Genomic DNA, 24,721 nt, shown 5'->3' with positions numbered 1-24,721 from the left:
TACAGAACATAAAGGAAGACAAAGGCCTTGCCATAAGGAGTTTACAACCAAAATAAATAGTTTAGATTGAATACAAACAGTGTCTGGGCAGATGTAGGTCAATGTTTTTAAAAATAACGTTTCTTTCTGGGCTTTCACACTGAAGACAGAGATCATCCAGTCTATAAGGAGAGGGAAGAAGTTCAGAGCGTAAGGGGAAGTGTGGGAGAAGATACGAGTGAGACATTTAGATGAAGTTTGGGAGGAGCGCACACAACATGAAGAAGAGGACGAGGAAATGAAAGCAAAGATGAAGGAAGCTGTGCAGGGTCTTAAAAGTGAGGTAAAAAGTTTGAAGGCTGAAAACAACAACAAAAGAGCTTAGGTCTGAGGATGGTGTTAAACTGTTTAAACATTTCATCAGCCTTAAAATGAATGAGTTACTATCAGAGCAACGTCTCATATATCAGAGAATCAGAGTATGTTACAATAACCGAAACACCGTTTAGCTTTGATGTCTGAACTGGCTGCCTGCTTCCCATCCCAGGTCCGCAAGACCCCTCCTGATATAGGGGGAGGAAAAATCTCTCTGTGTTTTGGACTGGGCTTGACATATCTGTTTCTTGAAATATTTAATCCAATAGGTCTAAACCCTGTCCAATGACTAAAAACAACATAATTCACTGAAAACGTAGAAAGTAAAAATTTAACTTCAGTCCCATGATCCCAGCTCCTCATTACTTAAGTAACATGCCTGGGTGAAAAAGCTTAGAAAGCAGATCACCCATCTGACAGGGTCCTGCCAGTGATTCCAAACAGCCGAGCTTTCAATAGGAAATGGCCAGCTACCTGTCAGACCTGGTGAGTTCCCTGGTTTTTTTTTTTTATCACATCAGATATTAATAATAGGAAGGATCTGTCTTCCACTTCCTACCCACCACTGCCAATGCCGGAGAAGGTACTGTACATTTTCATTAAACAATCTTTAAAACAGTGTGATATAGTTATAAAGACTACAACAAGGGGATACAGAATGGTCTATTTGGCAGTGATTCCGATGGACAGAGGAAAAAAAAACAATTTTGGGGGCAATACCCCTTTAACAAAGGTAGGGAGGCACTACTGGTAAAGGAGGATTACCTCGAGGTGCTGGGACAGTTGGAAGCACAGCAAGGGAGGAAGAAGAAATACAGCAGAAAGGGTTTGTGGGGAGACACTTGTGCCTTTGCTTCCGCTCTGAGGGGCTCAGGAGGAGGCAACATTGCCTAAAAATATACAAGTATAAATGAGAGAAAGCTGTTTGCAGGCCTGCGAGGTGATGTGGGAAAGCAGGAAAAACCAAGCCCCATGAACAGGACAGAGATTTGAACTGGTGTGTGAAAATCCATCTCAAAATGCATTAGCACCTGTATGAGAACATTCTTCCTCCTCATTGAGAGAGGGGGACTTCCCCAATAATAAATAATAATAAAATAATAAGATAGACACAAAAAACCCATCACATTTATTTTAGAGTCTCATTATTTTCATAACAATCTCATGGGGTTTTTTAAAGCTCTGTTTTGTAAACTTTTGAAGTCCCATGATTAGCAATGCTGACATAATAAGGGTTATAGAATCATAGAACCATAGGGTTAGAAGAGACCACAAGGGTCATCTAGTCTAACCCTCTGCCAAGACCCAGGATTTGTTGTGTCTAAACCATCCATGACAGATGGCTCCAGCCTCCTTTTGAAAACCTTCCGTGAAGAAGCTTCCACAACCTCCCTAGGCAGTCCGTTCCATTGTCCTACTGTTCTTACAGCTAGGAAGTTTTTCCTGAGATTTAATCTAAATCTGCTATGCTGTAGTTTGAACCCATTGCCTCTTGTCCTGTTCTCTGTGGCAAGAGAGAACAACTTTTCTCCATCTTTTTTATGGCAGCTATTCAACTATTTGAAGACTTCTATAATGTCTTCCCTTAATCTCTTTTTTTCCCAAATAAACATACCAAGTTCCCCCAGCAAAGCTTTGCTCATATGGTTTGCACTCCATCCCTTCAATCATCTTTGTCGCTTGCCTCTGGATCCTTTCCAGTTTCTCTACACTTTTCTATACATTGGTGACCAAAATTGGACTCCAGCTGAGACCTAATCAGTGCTGAGTAGATCAGTACTATCACCTCCCATGACTTGCATGCTATGCTTTGGTTAATGCAATCTAAAACGGCATTTGATTTTTTTTCTTCTTTTGCTTTTTTTTTTGCAACAGGATTGAATTGCTCACTCATGTTGAGGTTGTGATCCACCAGAACTCCCAGATCCTTCACAGTTATGCTGCTGCCAAGCCAGTTATTCACCATTTTGTATTTGTTCATTTAGTTTTAATTCCCTAAGTGTAGCACCTTACATTTGTCTTTGCTGAATTTCGTTATGCTATCTATAGCCCAGTTCTCCACTTTATCAAGATCTCTCTGAACTTTAGCTCTATACTCCAAAGTGTTGGCAATCCCCCTAACTTTGGGTCATCTGCAAATCTGATCAGTAAGTTCTCTATTCCTACATCCAGGTTATTCATAAAGTAAAGATGTTAAACAACACCACACCCAGAACATATCCTTATGGAATCCCACTTGAGACCTCCCTCCAATCTGACATAATTCCTTTTAATAGTTCTCTTTACCTGCAGTTGTTTAACCAATTATGTATCCTCTTAATGGTAGTTGAGCCGAGTTCACATTTTTCCAGATTACTTATCAGAATGTAATGTGAGATTGTGTCAAAAGCCTTGCTGAAGTCCAGGTATATTGTATCCACCTCATTCCCCCTATCCACCAAACCAGTTACCCTGTCAAAAAACAAAATCAAGCTGGTTTGCCAAGATTTGTTCTTAGTCAATCCAGGCTGGCTGCTGGTGATCACCCTTCATCCTCCAGGTATTTGCACACTGAATATTTTAGACATTGCTCTAGGAGCTTCCCCAGGTATCGAAGTCAGGCTGACTGGTCTCTAGTTCCCCAGTTCCTCCTTTTCCTCCTTTTTAAAGATGGGCCCCACGTTAGCCCTTTCCCAGCTTCCGGGACCTCTCCTGCCATCCATGAGTTTGCAAATATTTGCAGAAATTTCTTCAGCTAATTCCTTCAGTACCTGGGGTTGGATCCTTCCAGGCTGTGTGCAAAATACAATGAGGAGGTGAAATACAAAGGAAACCACATTAAATTTGTCAATAAACATAAAAAAATTATGGGAGTTTGTTAGGACACAATATACTGTACTGATCTGGGAAGCACATAATAGTAAATACTAACAATTAGCTCTTACATAGTACTATTCATCCATAGAGCTAAAAAAAAAGTTGACCCTAGTCAAGTGAGTTTAAGGAACCAGTGAAACCGTCAGTTAAAAGAAAGATAGTTAGATTTTCAGAATGAAAAAAATGCTGTCTGTGTTGTCTCTCATTGTGTGTGTGTAGAGAAAGACAGAGAGTTATAGTTCTAATTGTTAAAGTTATAGTTAGTTTACAGTTCTCTCAGCTCTGTGGTTGCATTGGGATGGCCAACAGAAGAAGGAGCACTTCTTTATTGTCTCCAGGTTGTTCCAGGAGCAAAGACAGAGCATAGCACTGCCAGCGGTCCTTCCCAAAGTATTCGGCAGAATGAAAACAAACTCGCCTGGGGCGTCAGGGTTCTCTCATGGCCCAGAGGTAGTGACAATCCGAAGACTAGCAATTCTCTCAGGCCATGTCTATACTAGTGAGCTTACAGTGGCCCATTTGTACTGATGCAGCTGCAGTGCTGTAGGATTGCTCATGTAGCCGTTCTATGTTGATGGCCAAGAGCTCTCCTGTTGACATAAAGAAAACCACCTCAATGATACGTGGTAGCTATGTCAGCAGGAGAAGCTCTCCCACCGACATAGCACTGTGCACACTACCACTTATGCCGGCGAAACTTCTGTCACTCAGGAGTGTGTTTTTTTCACACCCCTGAGCAACGTAAGTTTTGCCAACATAAGTGGAAGTGTAGACATGGCCTCAGTGTAGTAAGCCTAATATGAAAAAACCTTCTTTACCCTGAAATATTGTTTTGACAAAGGTGGTAAAGAATAAAAGTTCTCCCTTTGTAGAAATAAAACAGGTAACATGGGATAAGAGGGGATGACATGCCGCAGTTTCACACACCCCAGTATCATTAATAGCCATTTGGACAGCATGTTCATTGACACATTGTCAGTTCTATCATCCTGAATGCAATGGTCCTTCCCATGTAGTGAATAGTAGTGGGTCTGTCTTTGTCTTGTCTCTTTAGATTAGGAGACTCCAAGTGAATGTTGGTTCTCTCTAACCACTTGGCTGGGATGGGGGGCATCTTTGAATGGTCGATAACACCCTTTGGGGCTGGAACCTTGCAAACTGTGAAAAGGTTTCGATAGCTAGAAGTGTCTGTAATGAATAAGACATGTTCTGGAAAGGGAGAGCTGTAGATACATGGATCTCACCATACACTGAGTGTGTGTTTTATCATCTTTTTGTAGATTCAGTATCGGAAGCTATTTCAAATGATGCTTGTGCTGGGAATTGGTGGAAACCTCTTACCAGGTTTTCACCTTTCTGTGATCAACTACCCTTCCGTGGTAAGCAAATTCTTAATCAAAGATGCCTCTTTGGTTGAATGTGCATGGGACTGGGTCCTAGCTTGAGGATGCTCCTTGTCCTTCAAATAATTCATTAAGTGTTTCTATTGAGACTGTTCCCAGCTCTTTCCATTCCCATTCTGTACAGTAAGAAAGAGTAAGATGAGAGTCTGGATAAAGGACAGACCTTCACTCCACAGATAGCATTCCAGTAGCATTTTAAAAGGCTGAAGACATTGGGAAATGAGCTCTATGAAGTGGGTTTTTACCCACGAAAGCTTATGCCCAAATAAATCTGTTAGTCTTTAAGGTGCCACCGGACTCCTCGTTGTTTTCGTGGATACAGACTAACATGGCTACCCCTCTGATACTATTCCCTGTGTAGTCTATTACTGAATTGAGGGATTTAGGAAGAGGATTCTTGGTAAATCCCTCTCTGCTACTGTCTTCTTCATTTTGAAGTATCTTTGTAGTCCCTTAAATCACACTCCATGGACTGGGTAGTAAGGGTTGTTTGTGAACTATAAACTTGATGAACGTAAAGGGTATACATCAAGGTTAAGACGTGGTGCTGTGGTTGAGGTTTCAACCCTCGAAACGTCCTTTGGCCTTCCTCCCATTGTTCCCATCACCTACACTTAAGAACACGGACGTTTAAAAGGAATTGATAACAGGACCCAACATTTGAGGGTGGAAATGTACACAACATTTTACACGCCAAGTTTCAGTGGATGAGATTGTGCAGTTAATTTGTGCAGTAGCCTTTCCTCTCTCAACACTTGGATTCAAAGATGGTTTAGATTATGTGTGAAAACAAGTTTGGTTATTGCATCATACAGCCATCAAAAAATGGCACAATTTGCGGCAATCTTTGCTTAAGAGAGAAGCCCTTGACTGTAATAATATTAACTAATTAATAAGACCATCATGTCAAGGAGTAGGTGTACTATCAGAATTTACTGGGGAAGCTCACATACTACTAGTCTTTTGTTTTTGAAAGCAATAAATTTGATCAAAATGTTAATGTGGACAAGGGGGATCCAGTGGCCATCATGTACTTAGATTTCCAGAAAGCCTTTGACAAGGTCCCTCACCAAAGGCTCTTATGTAAATTAAGTTGTCATGGGATAAGAGGGAAGATCCTCTCATGGATTGAGAACTGGTTAAAAGACAAAAAGAAAAGGAGGACTTGTGGCACCTTAGAGACTAACCAATTTATTTGAGCATGAGCTTTCGTGAGCTACAGCTCACTTCATCGGAAGTGTAGCTCACGGAAGCTCATGCTCAAATAAATTGGTTAGTCTCTAAGGTGCCACAAGTACTCCTTTTCTTTTTGCGAATACAGACTAACACAGCTGTTACTCTGAAACCGGTTAAAAGACAGGGAACAAACGGTAGGAATAAATGGTAAATTTTCAGAATGGAGAGGGGTAACTAGCGGTGTTCCCCAAGGGTCAGTCCTAGGACCAATCCTATTCAACCTATTCATAAATGATCTGGAGAAAGGGGTAAACAGCGAGGTGGCAAAGTTTGCAGATGATACTAAACTGCTCAAGATAGTTAAGACCAAAGCAGACTGTGAAGAACTTCAAAAAGATCTCACCAAAACTAAGTGATTGGGCAACAAAATGGCAAATGAAATTTAATGTGGACAAATGTAAAGTAATGCACATTGGAAAAAATAACCCCAACTATACATACAATATGATGGGGGCTAATTTAGCTACAACTAATCAGGAGAAAGATGTGGAGTCATCGTGGATAGATCTCTGAAGACGTCCACGCAGTGCGCAGCGGCAGTCAAAAAAGCAAACGGGATGATAGGAATCATTATAAGATGGATAGAAAATAAGATGGAGAATATTTTATTGCCCTTATATAAATCCATGGTATGCCCACATCTTGAATACTGTTTTGAGATGAGGGGACCACATCTGTACAAAGATATACTGGCATTAGAAAAGGTTCAGAAAAGGGCAACTAAAACGATTAGGGGTTTAGAACGGGTCCCATGTGAGGAGAGATTAAAGAGGTTAGGATTTTTTAGCTTGGAAAAGAGGAGACTAAGGGAGGATATGACAGAGGTATATAAAATCATGAGTGGTGTGGAGAAAGTGAATAAGGAAAAGTTATTTACTTGTTCCCATAACATAAGAACTAGGGGCCACCAAATGAAATTAATGGACAGCAGGTTTAAAACAAATAAAAGGAAGTTCTTCTTCACTCAGCGCACAGTCAACCTGTGGAACTCCTTGCCTGAGGAGGTTGTGAAGGCTGGGACTATAACAAGGTTTAAAAGAGAACTGGATAAATTCATGGAGGTTAAGTCCATTAATGGCTATTACCCAGGATGGGTAAGGAATGGTGTCCCTAGCCTCTGCTTGGCAGGCGAGAGATCACTTGATCATTACCTGTTAAGTTCACTCCCTCTGGGGCACCTGGCATTGGCCACTGTCGGTAGACAGGATACTGGGCTGGATGGACCTTCGGTCTGACTCAGTAGGGCCAGTCTTAGGTTCTTAATTAAAAACAATAAACAGCATTTCTGACATCACCACTTAATTCTACTGCAGATGTGTATAATACCACCAGTTTTTAGCACCACCCCATTATTCCCCCATTGTGAAATTAATATATAGCAATTCAAAACTGATTTTCAGAGATACAGATTGGTAACAACAAGAAATGTGGGTATGTGGGCTTTTCCTAAACTTTTATTTGCAAGTAAGTCTCATGTTGTCATTCTTTAAATAGTAACTATTGGTTGAAACCAAAGCCAGCTTTAAATATAATGAAGTATGATTGTGAATAATGCTTTGGAGTCATAATTACTGTTAATGCAAATCCCCTTTTCCTTCTCAGCACATTAAGAGGTTTATCAACAAAACCTGGCTGGAGCGATATGGCTCTCCTCTCCATCAGGAGACCATCACATTGCTGTGGTCCCTCATTGTGTCTATCTACTGTGTAGGGGGACTACTGGGGTGTCTGTGTAGTGGATACCTGTTTGTGAAATATGGAAAGTACGTATCTTTTCTGAACAGCTCACTAATGAGGAATTGTATTAGTTAATTTAACGCTGAAAAACATTTTACTGAAAAGGGAACAAAATTATTTTTAAATAAACAAAAAAGAAAAACTGTTTTAAGTTCCTACATCATTAAAGGCTAAAACTTGGTCTCATTCAAGTCAGTTGCAAAACTACAAAGGACTAGGACTGAGCGCTTATGGAATATAAAATAAATTCACCCATTTTTCACCAGCTTCAGTCAGTGTGAAGCAGCGTGCAGGACCCCCAGCAGTCTAAAGTCCATGGCGAGGTTACAGCTGCACAACTCTTCTCTCACTGAGAAGAGTGTGTGGCCAGGGCAGTCAGGAGATGGATTAATTTAGTTCCTCCCTGTTGCAGTCTCCACAGGCAAAACAACTAGAGAGCCTCTTGTGGAAAGTGAAGGTGCCTCCCTTGGTAGAACCCCTGAGAGGAAACAGACTTAAAATTACAAAGATAGAGACGGATATAGATACACACACACTAACAAAATATTTGAAAATAATTTCCCCATTTACTTACCTACCAGGGCTAAATTAATGATTCTTTATTCCCTGCAATAGTAAATATACCAGCTGCAGACCCCTTTCAAAAAACCAAAGATGTGCGCAATAGTATCCCCTTCTCAGCTTTTGGTCCACTTCACACACTCACACTATATGCTTCCACTCAACCTTTCCTCCACCTGCTGGTCCCCTCTCCAACCAACTCCCTTGAACACACGCCTCCACTTGACCCTCCCCAACCTATCTTTTCCGCCACCATCCTAGAGCTATCTCTACTTTAAGCTGCCCGAAAGTCTCTATAAAATCCAGACCAAGTTGCCCTACCCAATCTCCAAGCCTTCAGAACACAAAGTTTTCAAGTATCCTTAAACAAGAACACAGAGTTCCGAAGGTTAACAAACTGTCTCATCCCTTAAAGATATATAAGCACATTTCCACTATGGTTGATTGGATATACAATTTCTTTCCAACAGGCAGTGAGGAGGGGCTAAACATTATTTTAATATCTGTCCAATAAAATTGCCACTGAAACACACTCTTTCTTGGGAGAAATATAGGATAGTGAATGTGGGAATTCTTAAAGCACTCTGCTGATGAAAGTGAAAAAAACAGACTATTATAAGAATAAATAATCATATGTAAATTAGACTGATACAAATACACAATTATTACTATTTCCTTATTGTTCTTTTCATAATTATGTATTAATCATTTCATAATTATTCAATGTAACACGTAAACATATATCTTTTCACTGAAATTTTATTTGAGCTCCATTCTCAGGAGATTCTCTAGTACGCAAATATTTATTTCCTGGGGCAACAGCTGTAAAATATTGCCCACGGGTAAAAAGATATTTTCTGAGGTTGTGATAGATTGCCTGAAGCAGAAGCCTTTTTGTTTTTAATTGCTTGGGTACTTTAAAAAAAACTTTCAAGTTCTTACTTCTGTGAATATATTTGGTGCTTCAGAAAATGTAAACAAAGCTCACTCCTCTTCTGCTGCCCCAAAGAGAGAATGAAACTCTAATTCTCCCTTGTTTAATATGGCCGTTTAATTTGGCTTTTACAAAGCTGACTTTTTCCTTCTCTGTTTTGGGATAGGTGCAATATTTTTGATGGGATATAGGATCCTAGAAAGGGAGCAATGAATACTGTTTAACTATTTTCTCTCAGCACTTCTCTCTTCAGGAATCCACTATAACCTCAGTGGAGTGCTCCCCTTTGGTGTCTCTCATGTCACTACCTAACAGAAATTGCTACACCCCAAAGCATTGGTTTTTAAGAACAGCCATGGCTTGGTCTGTACATTCACTGGATAACAGGAGTCCATTTATTCAAAGTGACAGAGGAGATATTTATGGGAAAACCTGATTCACATCTGTATTTCATTTGCTGCTACAGAAAGAAATGTCTGTTGTGCAACAATATGCTCATAATGGTAGCTGCCTTGCACATGGGCTTCAGTAAGACTGCCAAGTCTTTTGAGATGATTCTGATTGGACGCTTCCTCTATGGCATCAGTGCAGGTAGGACCTCACCACTACTGTATGTACACAGGTTATTCGCTTGGGAGAAGATAGGGACCACTCCCTCTCAGAGCTCCTCAGGGAGCACAGCACCCCAGGTAGAGCAGGAAGGTTTAGAGAGGAGGTGGGGGCCAGGCCACACCCAGCATCAGAGGAAGCAGGCTGCATACATCTATAGGATGGTGCAGCTCAAGCAGTTCTCCTGCATATTAAGCCAGCTGGGGCTGGACTGTGCAATAATAAAATACAGCAAAACACCATCTACTTCCACAAGGACTCAACTGAAAAAAAAATTTGGTAATGGGAATAGTGATTTATTAAACGTTTTGTTCTAGAAGATGTAATTTTCCATTTTGATGACGTATTGCAGATAATACTTAAACAATTCAAAAAAAGGAGAGTGCTACAGTTTGGCGGAATGTGATTTGAAAAAAAAACATAATTTTTCTTTCTATAAATATAACTTTCCTATTTCTTCTCGTCATTCAAGGTGTATGTTTGAACGCACATAGTCAATACCTAGGAGAAATTTCACCGAAGAAGCTGCGTGGATTTGCAAACACCAATGCTCTTGTGTTTTTGACACTAGGAAAAGTTTTAGGGCAAATTATGGGATTAAGGTATGTGTCTATTTTACATACTTACATGGCCTCATCACCCCAGTATGTGAGCACACCACAATCTTTAATATACTTATCCTCACAATGCATCTGTGTCAGAGCACAGAATCAAACACTTGTCTCCCAAGTCCTAGGCTCCTACCTTTCTCCAGGCAGAATATATGCACTTATCTTGGGACCACGCAGCCTAAATATTTTTTCTTTTCATCCATTTTTCCCATTGTCTGTGCATAGTGTGTCAGTTTCTCTACTTATCACACAAAAAAGAAGTTGCTAAAGTTACTATCGTTGTAACTCACAAAGACTGAGGATCTGAATTCTTCGGTCTTATGTAGAATTGCAGCATTGGTCTCAACAGCAGTTGCATGGATTAACAAACGCCACTGAATTTTTATTTTTTAATAATGGGGAAAATCTCAGAACAATCTATAGAACTAAGGCACTTACTTAGCTATTTTCCTTTCGAGTTGTCCAAATTTACTTTCAATTTATCCTCTCCATTTCCATCTGCATATAGCATTTGTTGGTCCACTTTTTCCTCCAGAAAACAAAGTTATTTTATTTTATTAAACTGTAAATATATTTTATATGTTCTCTACAGAGTGTTTTTAGGAACCGAATCCTTGTGGCCTTTGCTATTGGCCATATGTGGAATTGCAGCATTTGTCCAGCTGGTCTCTTTGCCATTCTTCCCTGAGTCCCCACCCTACCTTTTGATGCAAAAGGAAGACACTGAAGGTTGTTTGAAAGGTAAAATGGGACAAGCCCTTCTCCAAATCTCTGATTTATTATATTGATAGCCATAGAAGGGGTCAGTCTGTTAGATGGAACCGAGTTTCCCATCATCCACCAATGATCTTTCTTAAGAATTCTAATCAACAAGGATCTTGTACTGATATTGGTGTAGACAAAAATTACTAATTTGTAGTTATTCAAGATCACCCTCTAAAATATTACTGTATTACACAAACAAGAGACAGACAACTACCAGCTAATAGCAATGTGTAATATAGTGTGTTCCATTAAGCCATATCTGATTGATGTCATCAATCAGTGACTAATGGATCAATAGATGGACTGAATTATGAATGATTACTGAATGATTACTGAATAATCTAATCACTAATTCATTAGCCAATTGAATGATGAAGATGAGTGGCTGGATCAGCTGATGGATACGTCTGCCAGGCACTACAGTGTTATAAATAAAAAACAATGGTACTAATAATTATGCTTGGCTATTTTTCCTCCATAGCCATGAAGGAGCTCTGGGGTGAAGGGGATCATCAAGCAGAGTTTGATGACATGATGAAGGAGAAGGCAGCAATGAAAAGCAACAAAACCATGAGTGTCCTGGAAGTGATGAAAGAACCAGCCTTGCGTTGGCAGTTGTATATAATGATTCTCCTTACGATGAGTATACAGCTGTGTGGCTTGAGTGCAGTTGAGTATTCCTCAATTCCAACCTCAGAACTGTTATTAGGTAGCATGGAGAACATTACAGAGCCACAGTTCCTACTTGTTTCTTCCTCTTGATCCTCTTTTCTCCTCCTCATAGAGAGTTCACTGCAGTAAGTCAAGTGGTAACATTCACTGGCATGAACACATGTCTGTGTATACAATAGGTCCAGCACAGTGGATGTTAATGTTCCCTGAAAGGGTATTGTCCCATTGATTTCCTTTCTGTTCTCACTAGAAGCTCTTTCTCTAGGACAGATGGCTGTACAAGCTCACTCTCTCTGTCTAAGGACCTTGAGAACTCTTTGTACAGATTTGGGTCTCAGTTAAGTTCCTGTCTGCTAGTAGCAGATGCATATTGCCATCTACCCTTCATTCTGTGTGGTATCAAGGGATCTCCTTCTACCAGCCTCTGCCAAACCAGACAGCAAGGGCCCTAAGAACGTTTCTCTTTCTCATGTCCCCTGCCCAGTACCATTCCTCTTCTCCTGACTCCAACCAGCTCCTTCTCCTAGCTCCAACCAGCTCCTTCTCCCAGTTCCCTTATTTACTCCCTCCTTTCTCCTAACACAATGCTTCTTTCAGTTCCATTCTTTTCTTGACCCCCAAAACCCTTTCATTAATCCCTAATAGACCCTCGAATTTCAGATTTCAAACAGTTGCCTCAGCTCCTCTTTCTTTGAAATAGAAATCCAAGCCCCTCTGTTTCCTCTCCTGACCCCCAATAAAAACCCACGTGGTGATACTGTACTGGTGAAGGATTGAAATCTGAATGCTGCTGCACAAGCACATCTCACATACCTTGATTACACTTCATTGTTAAAATTCCTTTTCACTGCATTTTCCAGATCTACTTTTATACCTTTGAAGTGTTCCGTGCAGCCAGGTTGGATGAAGACCTTATTCCATATATAGCATTAGGAGTTGGGATCTGTGAATTCTTCTCTAACATCCTGTGTGTAAGTCAGACCTGACTTGGGTTTGGAGGGTGAAGGGAAATGTGTTTTGAGCCAGTTCCGTCTTAAAACGAACTGCTCTTTCGATACATGAACTGAAGAATCTTTTTGTGTGACCACTACCCCACCATATGAAACTGTGAAAGACAACATAACCCCTGCAACAGGAAGGGGCTAAGGAGTTTCTCTGGACTGAAGTGGCTCCACCTCACCACACCTGCGAGTCATTTTGAGACTTGGAAGAGAAGTTTAAGGTGGGGGAAGCTCTGCTCAGGGCATGTCTACACTACAGTGGCACAGCTACGTCACTGCAGCTGTGCCGCTATTGAGTCACAATGTAGATGCTTCCTACATCGACAGAAGTTTTTCCATCAATGCAGTTAATCCATCCCTCCGAGAGATGATAGCTAGGTCAACAGAAGAATTTGTCCATTGAACTAGCAGTGTCTACACCGGGAGTTAGGTTGTACTAACTACAGCACTCAGGGCACACAATTTTTCAAAGCCCTGAGCAACATAGCTAGGTCGGTTTAATTTTGAAGTGTAGACCAGACCTCATTGGTAGGCAGCTCTGAGAAGAGCAGAGTGTTGAGCTTCCTAGCTCCCAGGGAGAGTCCTGGCAGAGACCAGAATCTACACCCTTGCCTAAAAGAATGCCCAAGTCCGCAGAGTCAAAGGGGGCTGTAATCTATCTATTCTGCTAGCGAACCAGCGGATGTTGAGCTACATTACAGCCTGCCCAGGGCCCTTCTGAAGGGAGAGAGGCCAGTGGCCAAATGGGATTGTCTGTATATTTCCTTTTCCTTTGTTTTCTTTGCTGCTCCTAAGTTGTTTGTTTGTTCCCTGGGACTTTGAAAGGGGTAAGCATCCAGACAACTTGGCTGGAAGGCTGAGAATCCATCTCTTTCAGAATGCTAATGAGTGCCTGAACCCGGAGAAATGGATACAATTCTGTCAACATCCCAATGGGGTGCTGGTGAAAGACTAGAACCCTGACACCTCCCCACTACCCCTCAGATTACTTCCCATCTTTTTTGCGGGGGGTGGAAGGGGGTGGTCATGGTCCACAATTTCTTTTAAAAATCAAGACTTATGATTATTTTTAAAAGGAGTTTACGTCATGCTCCCATTGATAATAATGTTTATATACAGGTAATAGCTGTGCGAGAGATCAGATATAGCAGAAGAAGTGGGAAAGACAGAGGGGAAAAATGCCACTTTATGTCAAGATAGTGGCAGACTGCAGCAGCTACGTGAAATGGTTGATTCACTTTTGAAAATCTGACTTTCAGGGTGCAATTTTATACATAACACCCAGAAAATCTATGTGATGGTCTGTCAGGTATAGAGGCTGTCTGCAACCTTGGGATATAACCTCATGGTAACTCATTAACTAAATAGGGTGTAGGGGAGTCATTCCTTGAATGGAAAATACCTGGGAAAATGTCACAGTGCTGCAGAAAGTGATGGGGTTCAGTAGGGGTTCACTCAGAGTCAGAACTGATCAAATGGCACAGCATGGTGCTAGTGACTCACTGCACTGTTGGAGATATGCTGCCATCCTCTAAATAAGATGCAACATGGAACCCCTGAACAGCTGTGGTACTAAAATCCCTATAATATTTTTTTGCAAGGGAAAGGATGTTAACTGTGGTATTCACTCTGCCTACCGGAGTTTTTCTGAAATTAGAGTAGCCACAGAACTTCAGCCTCCAATCTGCTTCACCCATCTTTGCATAGATCTTTGGGATCCATTGACAACCATAGCCATAATATAATAATTTCACCTTTATCAATGATACGAGGGAAGGAACTAACACAGCTGAGAGAGAACCTTATAAAACTTATGATTTGTCATTTTTGTTTTTAAACACACATAAAAAGAGGCACGCACGTCTATTTCAGGAGAATTTTCAGTGAAGACCATTACAATTGCTATAGTGGAGATGCACACACCAGATTCAGACTCTGCATGGGATACTAAACCAAGGCTACAGATAGCTGGCATATTAACATCTAATTAAATAGATGGGACCACAAATAATGTAGAATAATATCCCCATGGCTCTAAATGAAATACATTCAAATGGAAGAGTTTGACTTTCTAGGAAAGTGAGGGGCTGAGGGAAGCAGAATCATCCCAGAAATACAAGCTGTCCTTTCTGGCCCCAAAGAGCAGTCTCCATTATAAATGCTGCTCTGAAACGCCCACAGAGTTCATCAGGCTAGCACCTAGCAGTGCTTTGCTTGATCACAGGGCTAACAAACGTTTCACAGTTACACCTATTTCGGTACTCTTGAGAGGAAAAGGAATGAAGGAGACAGCAAGAGAGAATGAAAGTCAAATTTCCTGGGGGAGTGGAGGTTGGAATTTCCCATGCTTGCAGTAATGTCAATGTGTTTTCTGATCCTCAGAGCTTCATCATTGACCGGTTTGGCAGGCGGATGCTGTTATGGGGTGGTTATGGGTTGATGGCAGGGATGATGGCATTCCTAGTCACAGCTCTCTCACTGCAGGTAAGGAAGCTTTTCTTTTTGAGGGGACCTGTTCCCACTTCCACAAAAACTGCTGTTTATGTTATTCTCAAATTAAGCCTGGTCCCCATGGTGACATTTGGTGGGAGACCTTAGTTTTGCACTCTAACAAATGTAACCCTTCTGCCTGTCAGAGTTGGCAGCAACAAGGGCCGGGTTCAGTATCTAGGGGTTCCATTCCAATAACACAATGCAAACCGGCTCGAGCCCCCACCCAGTGACCTGGGACAAATATATACCACCCCCGCTGGGCGCCTCCAAGAGGCAATACTTCCCCTCTCTCAAGCACATAGTCTGAGTGTAGCAAAAAGCCTTGTAATAACAGAGAGAAACAATGTGGCATTATGTTGGGGAAACACCACCAACAGGATTCATAACACAACCCATGAGCAAAAACCCATCCCAAGCAAATTGGGGCATGTCCTTTCCCTTTAGCTCTTGAGTCCAGCAACCCAAAATCATCCAAAGTCCCAAAAGTCCAACAACTCAAAAGTCTCTGTCCCTGGTCAGGGCAGCCCCAGAGTTCAAAAGTTTATCTGCAGAGTTTTACCTCCCAACCTGGGTGGAGATGGGGGGGGTTAAGGGGCACCTTACGTGGTCCAAATCTGATGGCCCCACCTCTCCATGGGGCTCCACTCTGCCAGCCACCCCATGAGCTGCTCTAGGCATCCAACAAACTGCTCTGCTCCACCCTTCGCTCCGCTCTGCTCGCCGTCCCGCAAACTGCTCCACCATATATCTTGAGGCTCCCCCACTACTTAACACAACACTCAGTGATTTCAGCTCTTAGTCAGTTTAGCTCTTTTGTGATTTCAGCTCGTAGTAGGGGAGCCTCAGTGCTGGTGCACCATTAGCCCAAAGTGAATTCAGCTCAGCAGCCTGTAACTAGACTCCTAATGGAATCAAAATTAGCTCTGATATTCCACAGTGGAGAGAGGAGGAAGTGCAATTAGCATGTAAGGCCCTCACCAGGGGGCCCATGCCACCAAGTATTAATACCTGTTCCCAGCCTCTCTCCATTCACAGAGTTTTGGAACCCATGTCCCTTGCCTGGCGAGTCCCTCCATCATAACAAAAGGCCAAGTACAGTTCCACTGTCCTTGATTCCCATAATCAGGGTAATAACAATTTATTCTTCCTGCCCCAATAACAGAGACACTGGGGATCCCACAGCAGCCAAAGTGACCATTTGGGCAGCTATGGCCTCACTCTAGGCGGGGTGGGTGTGCCTGTGCAAATGAGATCGGTCCCTGAAGTTCTTTTCCACAACTTGCCACACCTCACCACCAGATGTCAGGGTTGAGCTCATCCTGACTCTGCTTACACAAATGCAGGGCTGAATGTTACATGAATACTCATGGCTCCTTCTATGAGGCCTTCATCCTTGTCCTCACCTGGAGGGGTCTCTGTACTGCCTCCTCCTAAACCAGCACTATCCACATTCCCGCTGTCAAGTAACTGTCCCACGAGCAAGGTGCCCTGATTTAGTCTCTCTCCAACCTTCTTACTATCTAACCCCTCACACAGTCTCCAGTGGGTGTATCTTGCCTTGCTGTTGTCAAAATCTTTGCAATGATCATTCCTGCGGTCTCCTTTCTCATTCAGCAGCACCCCTCATGCTCCTCTCCACTTACATGTGGCTGTGACAGCTGCCCAGCGATCATCTAAGCTGCTGAAAATCTTTTTCCCCCAGTGCAAAGCATCCACACACTTAAGCTCCTGAATCTCTTTTGTCCCTTCCCTCAGCTGCTAAACTGTCGTCCATCCCACCCCTTGATACAAGTGATTTTACTCCCCATATATAAAGCAGACTCTTGGCAATCACTAAACCAGATAGTAGAAAGTAATGAGCATGTTATTTTACCACCATATTAATTCCCCCTTTCTCTCCTCATTGCTTTCTGTCTAGAATCAGTTCTCCTGGATGGCCTCCTGCAGTGTTATTCTCATATTCTTGTTCATTATCGCCTATGGAATTGGACCATGTGAGTACATCAACTTAGGTGATGATGGGAAATCTATGGACCACACTATATGAACACATTAATATGGATGGGTATTTGGAAATGGAACTAGACTTTGTAAATACATCTTCATAGAGAAGGGAGTGAAGCAGAATCCTACAACATCCTCAACTCACAAGTAAAACCCCAGCTCCATTCAGGATTGTTAACTGATGGGATGTTCAGTTCCTTCTCTTAGCATTCCTTTATCCTTTCTTAATTTCAGACTGAATCAGATACTATGGCAATGCCAGAACCAGCTTACAACTCCCTGCTGGGGTTTTGGTTCTCACTTGGGACCAAAGCTAATTCTAGGTCCCTGACAAATGGCTATGTTTTGTTATTGGAACCTTAGATATAAAATATCAGCCTTGTAGGTCACTGATTTTTATTCGGGTTTTCATATCATAGCCATAGCCATGGTATAGGAGTGCCTTGACAACCTGTCTTCGTACTAGCCCCCATTAGAAGCAGGAACTCTGCACATGTGCCAGGAGGTGGGCACAAATTCTCACTCTTTGGGGTTCTGCTTGACCAGATGTTGCTCCTAAATATGAATTGTATGAATTTGCATTTTTTCATTTTGGGGAAAAGAGGTGACCAAAGTTCCTAGGGGAAAACCCCACATAAATTTCTTTGCTACTTTTTCACATTGCTTCTTCAGCTGGGGCAGTCACATCTGTCCTGATGGAAATCTTCAACCAGTCAGCCCGATCATCTGCCTTTGTGATTGCTGGGACCATTGGCTGGATGGGCCTCATGGTAATTGGGATGATATTCCCCTTCACTGTGGTAATTCAATTTGGATTTCTTCTTCAATGCTCCCAATTTAAACCACCTTTTATGGCTGTCCTAGGCAGCAAGGCATAGCAAGTACATTACAAGTAGGCGATCAATGTTCTGAACCCATCTCAAAGTCCCTGTTCTGCAGAGGCCTGCTGTGTAGCAGAGGTGGCATACATAGTCTTGAGGTGAAGGGTGTGAGCTGGCCCAATCGTCAACCACCCTCTGCTGTCTTATACATATATTAAAAATGTAAAGAAACATTTCTTCTTTAGACTGAACTTTTTTCCTCATTCCGGAGAAGCAAAGCAACCTTCAAGGATCTAAGAAAGTAAGTGTCAGAAGAGGATTTGTTCATCTTTTTCTCTTTTATTTTTGTCTTCAGGAGGCCCTCGGTCCCTTCTCCTTTCTCATCTTTGTGGGCGTTCTTGTCATCTCAGGGATTTTTTCCTACCTGCTCCTTCCAGAGACAAAGGGGAAGTCGATCATGGAAATCACAGAGATGTTCAGCACAATATATTTTGGGAAGAAACTTTTACTGACTGCAGGGAAGAATTCCCCTGCAGAACACACCTTCTGCACCAAGTTCTGACTGGCCAGCAGAGTCAGATTTCATTGACAAAATGCACTGTCAAGATCAAATTGGAAGCTGAATGTACTAACAGACTGTTTTTTAATAAAATCTTATTTGAAAAATAATTCACACCTATCTCACCTCTTGTTCCTAGTCGTCCCATTTTATATTTGGGTCTTTGTTTTTCATGCTCACAGGCAGTAACTTCACACATGGTGCCCATCTCCTAATACAACTCTGTATCAGGAGGGTTTTAGTAATTAACAAAGACGCTTCCCAGAACTGGAAGGTATGAGCACTCAGGCATAACTAAACTGGTCAGTTTTATTGCAAGTCCCCTTCCGCTGCAACCATTGCAAAGAAATGGGACTTAAAAGTATGTGTGTTAATTAGTCTAATTAATTTCTATATAGTAAAGAGGGAGAGGACAAACCATAAAATCCTGTATTTGACCAAAAAGACATGGAAGTCGGGTATCTTGACTTTGGGATAGTTCCATAAGAGATACATTTTCCTCCCTCTCCTACATGCAGCATCTCCAATAAAAATGGGCACAATTCTCATAAATCTTTGCTTAGTAGTTATCTTTGTACCTTCACATATAACAAAAGTTTATTCCCATATTTACTATAATAAAATGATATATGTATTCCAGAAATGATGCCTTTTAACATGATGCTGGGTATGATTCTCTCCAGATCTATGGAGTCATTTGTCTCCCATAGCCCAATCTGAAGATATTGGAAAAGAAAGTGAGTGTACATGGATTTCACTTTGGAATTTATTTTGGATGTTTACTAAAAACTTAGGCTGTTGATTAATGGCAGTTAACTCAGTCGATTAACTAGAAAAAATTAATCACGATTAAAAAATTAATTGCGATTAATTGCACTGTTAAACAATAGAATACCAATGGAAATTTATAAAGTATTTTTGGATGTTTTTCTACCTTTTCAAATAAATAGATTTCTATTACAACACAGAATACAAAGTGTACAGTGCTCACTTTATATTATTTTTATTACAAATATTTGCACTGTAAAAATGATAAACAAAAGAAATGATATTTTTCAGTTCACCTCATACAAGTACTGTAGTGCAATCTCTTTATCATGAAAGTGTAACTTACAAATGTAGATTTTTTTTGTTATATAACTGCACTCAAAAACTAAACAAACCATGTAAAACTTTAGAGCTATAAACTATAAGTCCACTCAGTCCTACTTCTCGTTCAGCCAATCGCTAAGACAAACAAGTTTGTTTACATTTACAGGAGATACTGCTGCCTGCTTCTTATATACAATATCACCTGAAAGTGAGAACAGGCGTTCGGGTGGCACTTTTGTAGCTGGTGTTGCAAGGTATTTACATGCAGGATATGCTAAACATTTGTATGCCCCTTCATGCTTCGGCCACCATTCCAGAGGACATACTTCCATGCTGATGATGCTCGTTAAAAAAAATAATGCATTAATTAAATTTGAGACTGAACTTCTTGTTGGCAAACTGTAGGTCTCCTGTTCTGTTTTACCTGCATTCTGCCATATAATTCATGTTATAGGGTCTCGGATGATGACCCAGCACATGTTCGTTTTAGGAACACTTTCACAGCAGATTTGACAAAACACAAAGAAGGTACCAATGTGAGATTTCTAAAAATAGCTACAGCACTCGACCCACAATTTTAAGAATCTGAAGTGCTGTCCAAAATCTGAGAGGGATGAGGTGTGGAACATGCTTTCAGAAGTCTTAAAAGAGCAACACTCAGATGCAGAAACTACAGAACCCGAACCACAAAAAAGAAAATCAACCTTCTGCTGGAGGCATCTGACTCAGATGATGAAAATGAACATGCGTCTGTCTGCTCTGCTTTAGATCATTATCAGGCAGAACCCGTTGTCAGCGTGGACGCATGTTCTCTTCAGTGGTGGTTGAAGCATGAAGGGACATATGAATCTTTAGCACATCTGGCATGTAAATATCATGTGACACCGGCTACAACAGTACCATGCAAACACCTGTTCTAACTTTCAGGTGACACTGTAAACAAAAAGCGGGCGGCATTATCTCCTTCAAATTGCAACCAAACTTGTTTGTCTGAGTGACTGACTGAACAAGAAGTAGGACTGAGTGGACTTGTAGGCTCTAAAGTTTTACATTGTTTTATTTTTGAATGCAGTTCTTTTTTGTACATAATTCTACATTTGTAAGTTCAACTTTCATGATAAAGAGATTGCACTACAGTACTTGTATGAGGTGAAATGAAAAATACGATTTGGTTTTTTTACAGTGCAAATATCTGTAATAAAAATAAATATAAAGTGAACACTGTAGAAGTTATATTCTGTGTTGTAATTGAAATCAATATATTTGAAAATGTAGAAAACACCCAAAAATATTTAAATAAATGGTATTCTATTATTGTTTAACAGTGCGATTAATCATGATTAATGTTTTTAATCACTTGACAGCTCTACTAAAACCATAAATTGCTGGCCACTAAATAATTACCAAAACTGTAAAATAAACCTAATAATGTTTCAAAATAAACTTTAGTGACTGAGGCCTGTCCCCAAAAGAATATTTTTCAGAGTAAGGTCTGTGGGCAAGGAAAAAAGACGTTTAAAAATTGAATGGTGCAATTAACGTTTTTCAGTAGAAATTCTTGTTTTTAAAACTCATACTACCAAATCCCTGATTGACAATCACTTGATTTAAACTCCAATAAGCTGGACTACAGTAATGAGGTTTGTACATATGGCAGGCTTTTGTCTCTGTTCCTCTATAACTATACCGCAAAACACGCCACTGAGGCAGCAAATCATGAGGGTGAGAGTGGATTCAGATTCAATTCAGGATTTATTATTTCAGAAAGTGAAAAGCAGCAATAGAGCCCAGAGGAACAGGGGACGGACATGCACCGTATAAAGTATAACAACAATAAGCCCAGTTACACGCTGGATTTCTTGAGGGCTAGGTACAAAAATCACATCTGTATGGTCAGGATGCAGCAAAAATATCAGCCTCAGGATTCACCTTCTCCCCAGTTAGTACGCATTGAATGTCATGGTATGACACAGCAGGTTTATGCTGAGTCAGAACCTGTCATGCGCCTCCTACAGATGACTCACCTGATCCCAGTTACTTATTTCATGCTCCTGACTTTTTACCTACTTCTCTTACACAGGGAAATGTTCTGTGTAACATTAACAGAATCACCAGTTAAAATTGATTTTGGAGCATAGGTTAAGGGCCCGATCCAACTCCTGTTAAAGTCAATGGAAAGATTCTCATTGAGGCCAACGAGAATCTATCACTGACTTTAATATGAGATGGACTGATCCCTGAGGGATCATATACTCCGGTCAATTTCATGGCAAAAGGAAAAGCTGTACCTTTGGTTTTTTAATGTTTAATCAAATGTATTAGCAGCAGCACCCATATGTTCCCTATGCAGTTGTACAGGGTCCTGCAGATCTTCTACTACACACTCAATCCCTCAGGTGTAGTGCCCCAATCACACCACCAGCCTACCGGCTATTTCTAGCAGCCGGGTACCTGCACCCTTCCTCTCCTATAGGTCTGTAAAACTGCACCAGTGGCAGACCCAGAGTTTGAATGACTACCAAACCCACACATCTGGTAGAGGAATGTGGAGGTGAGGTCTCTTCACACGTGGCAAAGAAGCTGTGTGGGACCCTACACATCTTTCTTCATAAAGATCCTCACAAATATAGAGCCTGTAGCCATCTGTATCATAGATGAAATATAAATACTACTATGAAATATTGGACAATTTTTATACTAAAAATATATTTTATGAGTCATTATATCTAAAACATTAAGAGACGTTGCTAATGTATTTTCCTTAACTTTGTAAATAATTTTGAATTGCTGTTGGCAATAACTAATTGTAAACCTGAACTAGCTCTGTTCCCTCACCAGAACTTTTTTCCCTCCATTACATTTGCACATTGGTTTGTCATGGTAGGGCTGCCCACTGGCACGGAGAGTTTTTGATTTTGAACAACATTTTCAAGGAACTACATGGACTTTGTGAAATAATATGCAAGGAGAAAAAGGTAGATACAATTTTAAGCCTGGCATCTGAAATTGTCACCTGGAGAAACGTTACAATACCGTGTAACTACGGAGAACAGATTTCTCATCTAAAGGAGAACTTGTCGGGTTTTGATAGTGTTACATAAAAAGGAATAGGTCTTGGATGGCCTTTGTTCGAGTCTGCAAAGGAGGAGGAGGGGGCAAGAAGCCTCCCCTACCCTGCTCAGTTCCTCACATAGGACCAGCTACAGTCTTCCTCTTTGCTCTCCTAAGCACAAGGTCTCCTAATGTGGCTGCTAGAGAGAAGCAGTTCCACATCACAACACTCAGGCGGTGGCTAAAGTCTGGTCTACACCTAAAACTTAGGTTGATTTAGCTACACCAATCAGGGATGTGAAAAAAAAAATCACACCCCTGTGAGACATCGTTAAACTGACATAAGACCTGTTGTAGACACTGCCAAGTCAACAGAAGAATTCTTCTGTCAACCTAGCTACCACCTCTTGAAGGAATGGATTTACTACAGTGATGGAAATACTCCTTTTGTTGGTGTAGCAAGTGTCTATATTCCAGCACTACAGTGGCATGACTGCAGCTCTGCAGCTTTGTCCCTGGAGAACTGGTAATATAGTCATACAACAGAAAGACAAACTAGAGCCCAAAGTGTACAGGAAAAGTCTTATTACCAGTTAGTATTATACCATAACAATGATTTTCACTATCAAAAATTATATCACAAATTGTGCATTCATCACCATGATACAAAAAAAAAATTTTAGAAAGTTTTTGAAAAATCCCAAACTTGTAAATGAAAGGAAATTGTTTAAAATCTCAAGCCAATAAAATAACAGATATTTTAATAACAACAGATATCTGCTACTCTGAAACCAGGTATTTTTAAGAGCTTCTAAGTCTACACACTCCTGCACATCAATAAAGAGTTAACTTTGTTGGCAGGAAACAGATAAGTGGAAAAGTCTCCAACCACTTCAAATCACTATAACATCTAACTGGTACTATGGCATTCCAATAAACCAGCCATCACTGTTTGAGTACATAACATACGTCAGTGGCTCTCAACCTTTCCAAAACTACTGTACCCCTTTCAGGAGTCTGCTTTGTCTCGCGTGCCCCCAAACTTTCACCTCACCTAAAAACTACTTGCTTACAAAATCAGACATAAAAATACACAAGGGTCACAGCCACACTAGTACTGAAAAATTGCTGACGTTCTTATTTTTACCATGCAATTATAAAATAAATCAAATGGAATATAAATAGTGTACTTACATTTCAGTGTAGAGCATATAGAGCAGTATAAATATGTCATGGTCTCTATGAAATTTTAGTTTATACTGTCTTCGCTAGTGCTTTCTATGTAGCCCATTGTAAAACTATGCAAATATCTAGATAAGTTGATGTATCACCCCTGGAAGAGCTCTGTGTACCCCCAAGGGTACATGTACCCCTGGTTGAGAACAACTGATATATGTAAGAAGGGATTTAAGCAGTTACCCAAGTAACTGAAATTTTGCTATTAACATGTACTTGTTTCTCATTATTTCTTTTGACTCATAGGCATTTGCAGTAAACCCTTCCAAAAACAAAGTGAATTCTGTATTTGGATGGCTAGATCCTTAGCAATAGGATTACACGGTGAAGATTTGTTGCAGGTGCCAAGGTGATGTAAAGGCCACCTTTGCCTCCACCAATCCTAGACATGCTCTAGGCAGAGAAAGTCCCTGGGCATAAGTTAGAGCAGCCTGAAGGCTTCCAGGGGCTGACACAGCAGTCAGGGATCAACCAAACACAAGAGAGTCCCAAACTTGCCCTTTCCCCCCAAACCATGCCTCTTACACAGGCTGCGGGAAGAGGAAGTGGTGTAGAACAGCAGTTCTCAAACTGTGGGTCGGGACCCCAAAATGGGTTGCAACCCTATTTTAATGGGGTCACCAGGGCTGGCTTAGACTTGCTAGGATTCAGGGCTGAAGCCTGAGCCCCACTGCAGAGGGCTGAAGCCAAGGCCCAAGGGATTCAACCCTGGGCAGCGGGCTCAGG

The 24,721-nt window shown here is 41.1% G+C and overlaps 1 protein-coding gene across 3 annotated transcripts; it reads left to right on the top strand.

Moving 5' to 3' along the window:
- The first annotated feature begins 737 nt into the window (after positions 1–737).
- Positions 738–18,726, top strand: LOC140898914 (solute carrier family 2, facilitated glucose transporter member 11). Of its 3 annotated transcripts, none has more exons than XM_073313480.1 (12): positions 738–840; positions 4,491–4,589; positions 7,452–7,612; positions 9,548–9,672; positions 10,163–10,292; positions 10,894–11,042; positions 11,548–11,735; positions 12,599–12,709; positions 15,122–15,223; positions 17,151–17,226; positions 17,909–18,006; positions 18,413–18,726. In XM_073313480.1, the coding sequence occupies exons 1-12, from the start codon at positions 817–819 to the stop codon at positions 18,617–18,619; spliced, it is 1,470 nt and encodes a 489-aa protein (XP_073169581.1). In that variant the 5' UTR covers positions 738–816; the 3' UTR covers positions 18,620–18,726. The 3 variants fall into 3 exon arrangements, with proteins under 3 accessions (XP_073169581.1, XP_073169578.1, XP_073169579.1); XM_073313477.1 differs by having other exon boundaries at positions 17,909–18,036; XM_073313478.1 differs by lacking the exon at positions 738–840 and adding an exon at positions 850–937 and having other exon boundaries at positions 17,909–18,036.
- The last annotated feature ends 5,995 nt before the right edge of the window (positions 18,727–24,721 follow it).

This window comes from Lepidochelys kempii, chromosome 15, assembly GCF_965140285.1.
Source record: "Lepidochelys kempii isolate rLepKem1 chromosome 15, rLepKem1.hap1, whole genome shotgun sequence".
NCBI classification, from domain to species: Eukaryota; Metazoa; Chordata; order Testudines; family Cheloniidae; genus Lepidochelys; species Lepidochelys kempii.
This window is presented reverse-complemented; position numbering and strand designations above follow the sequence as displayed.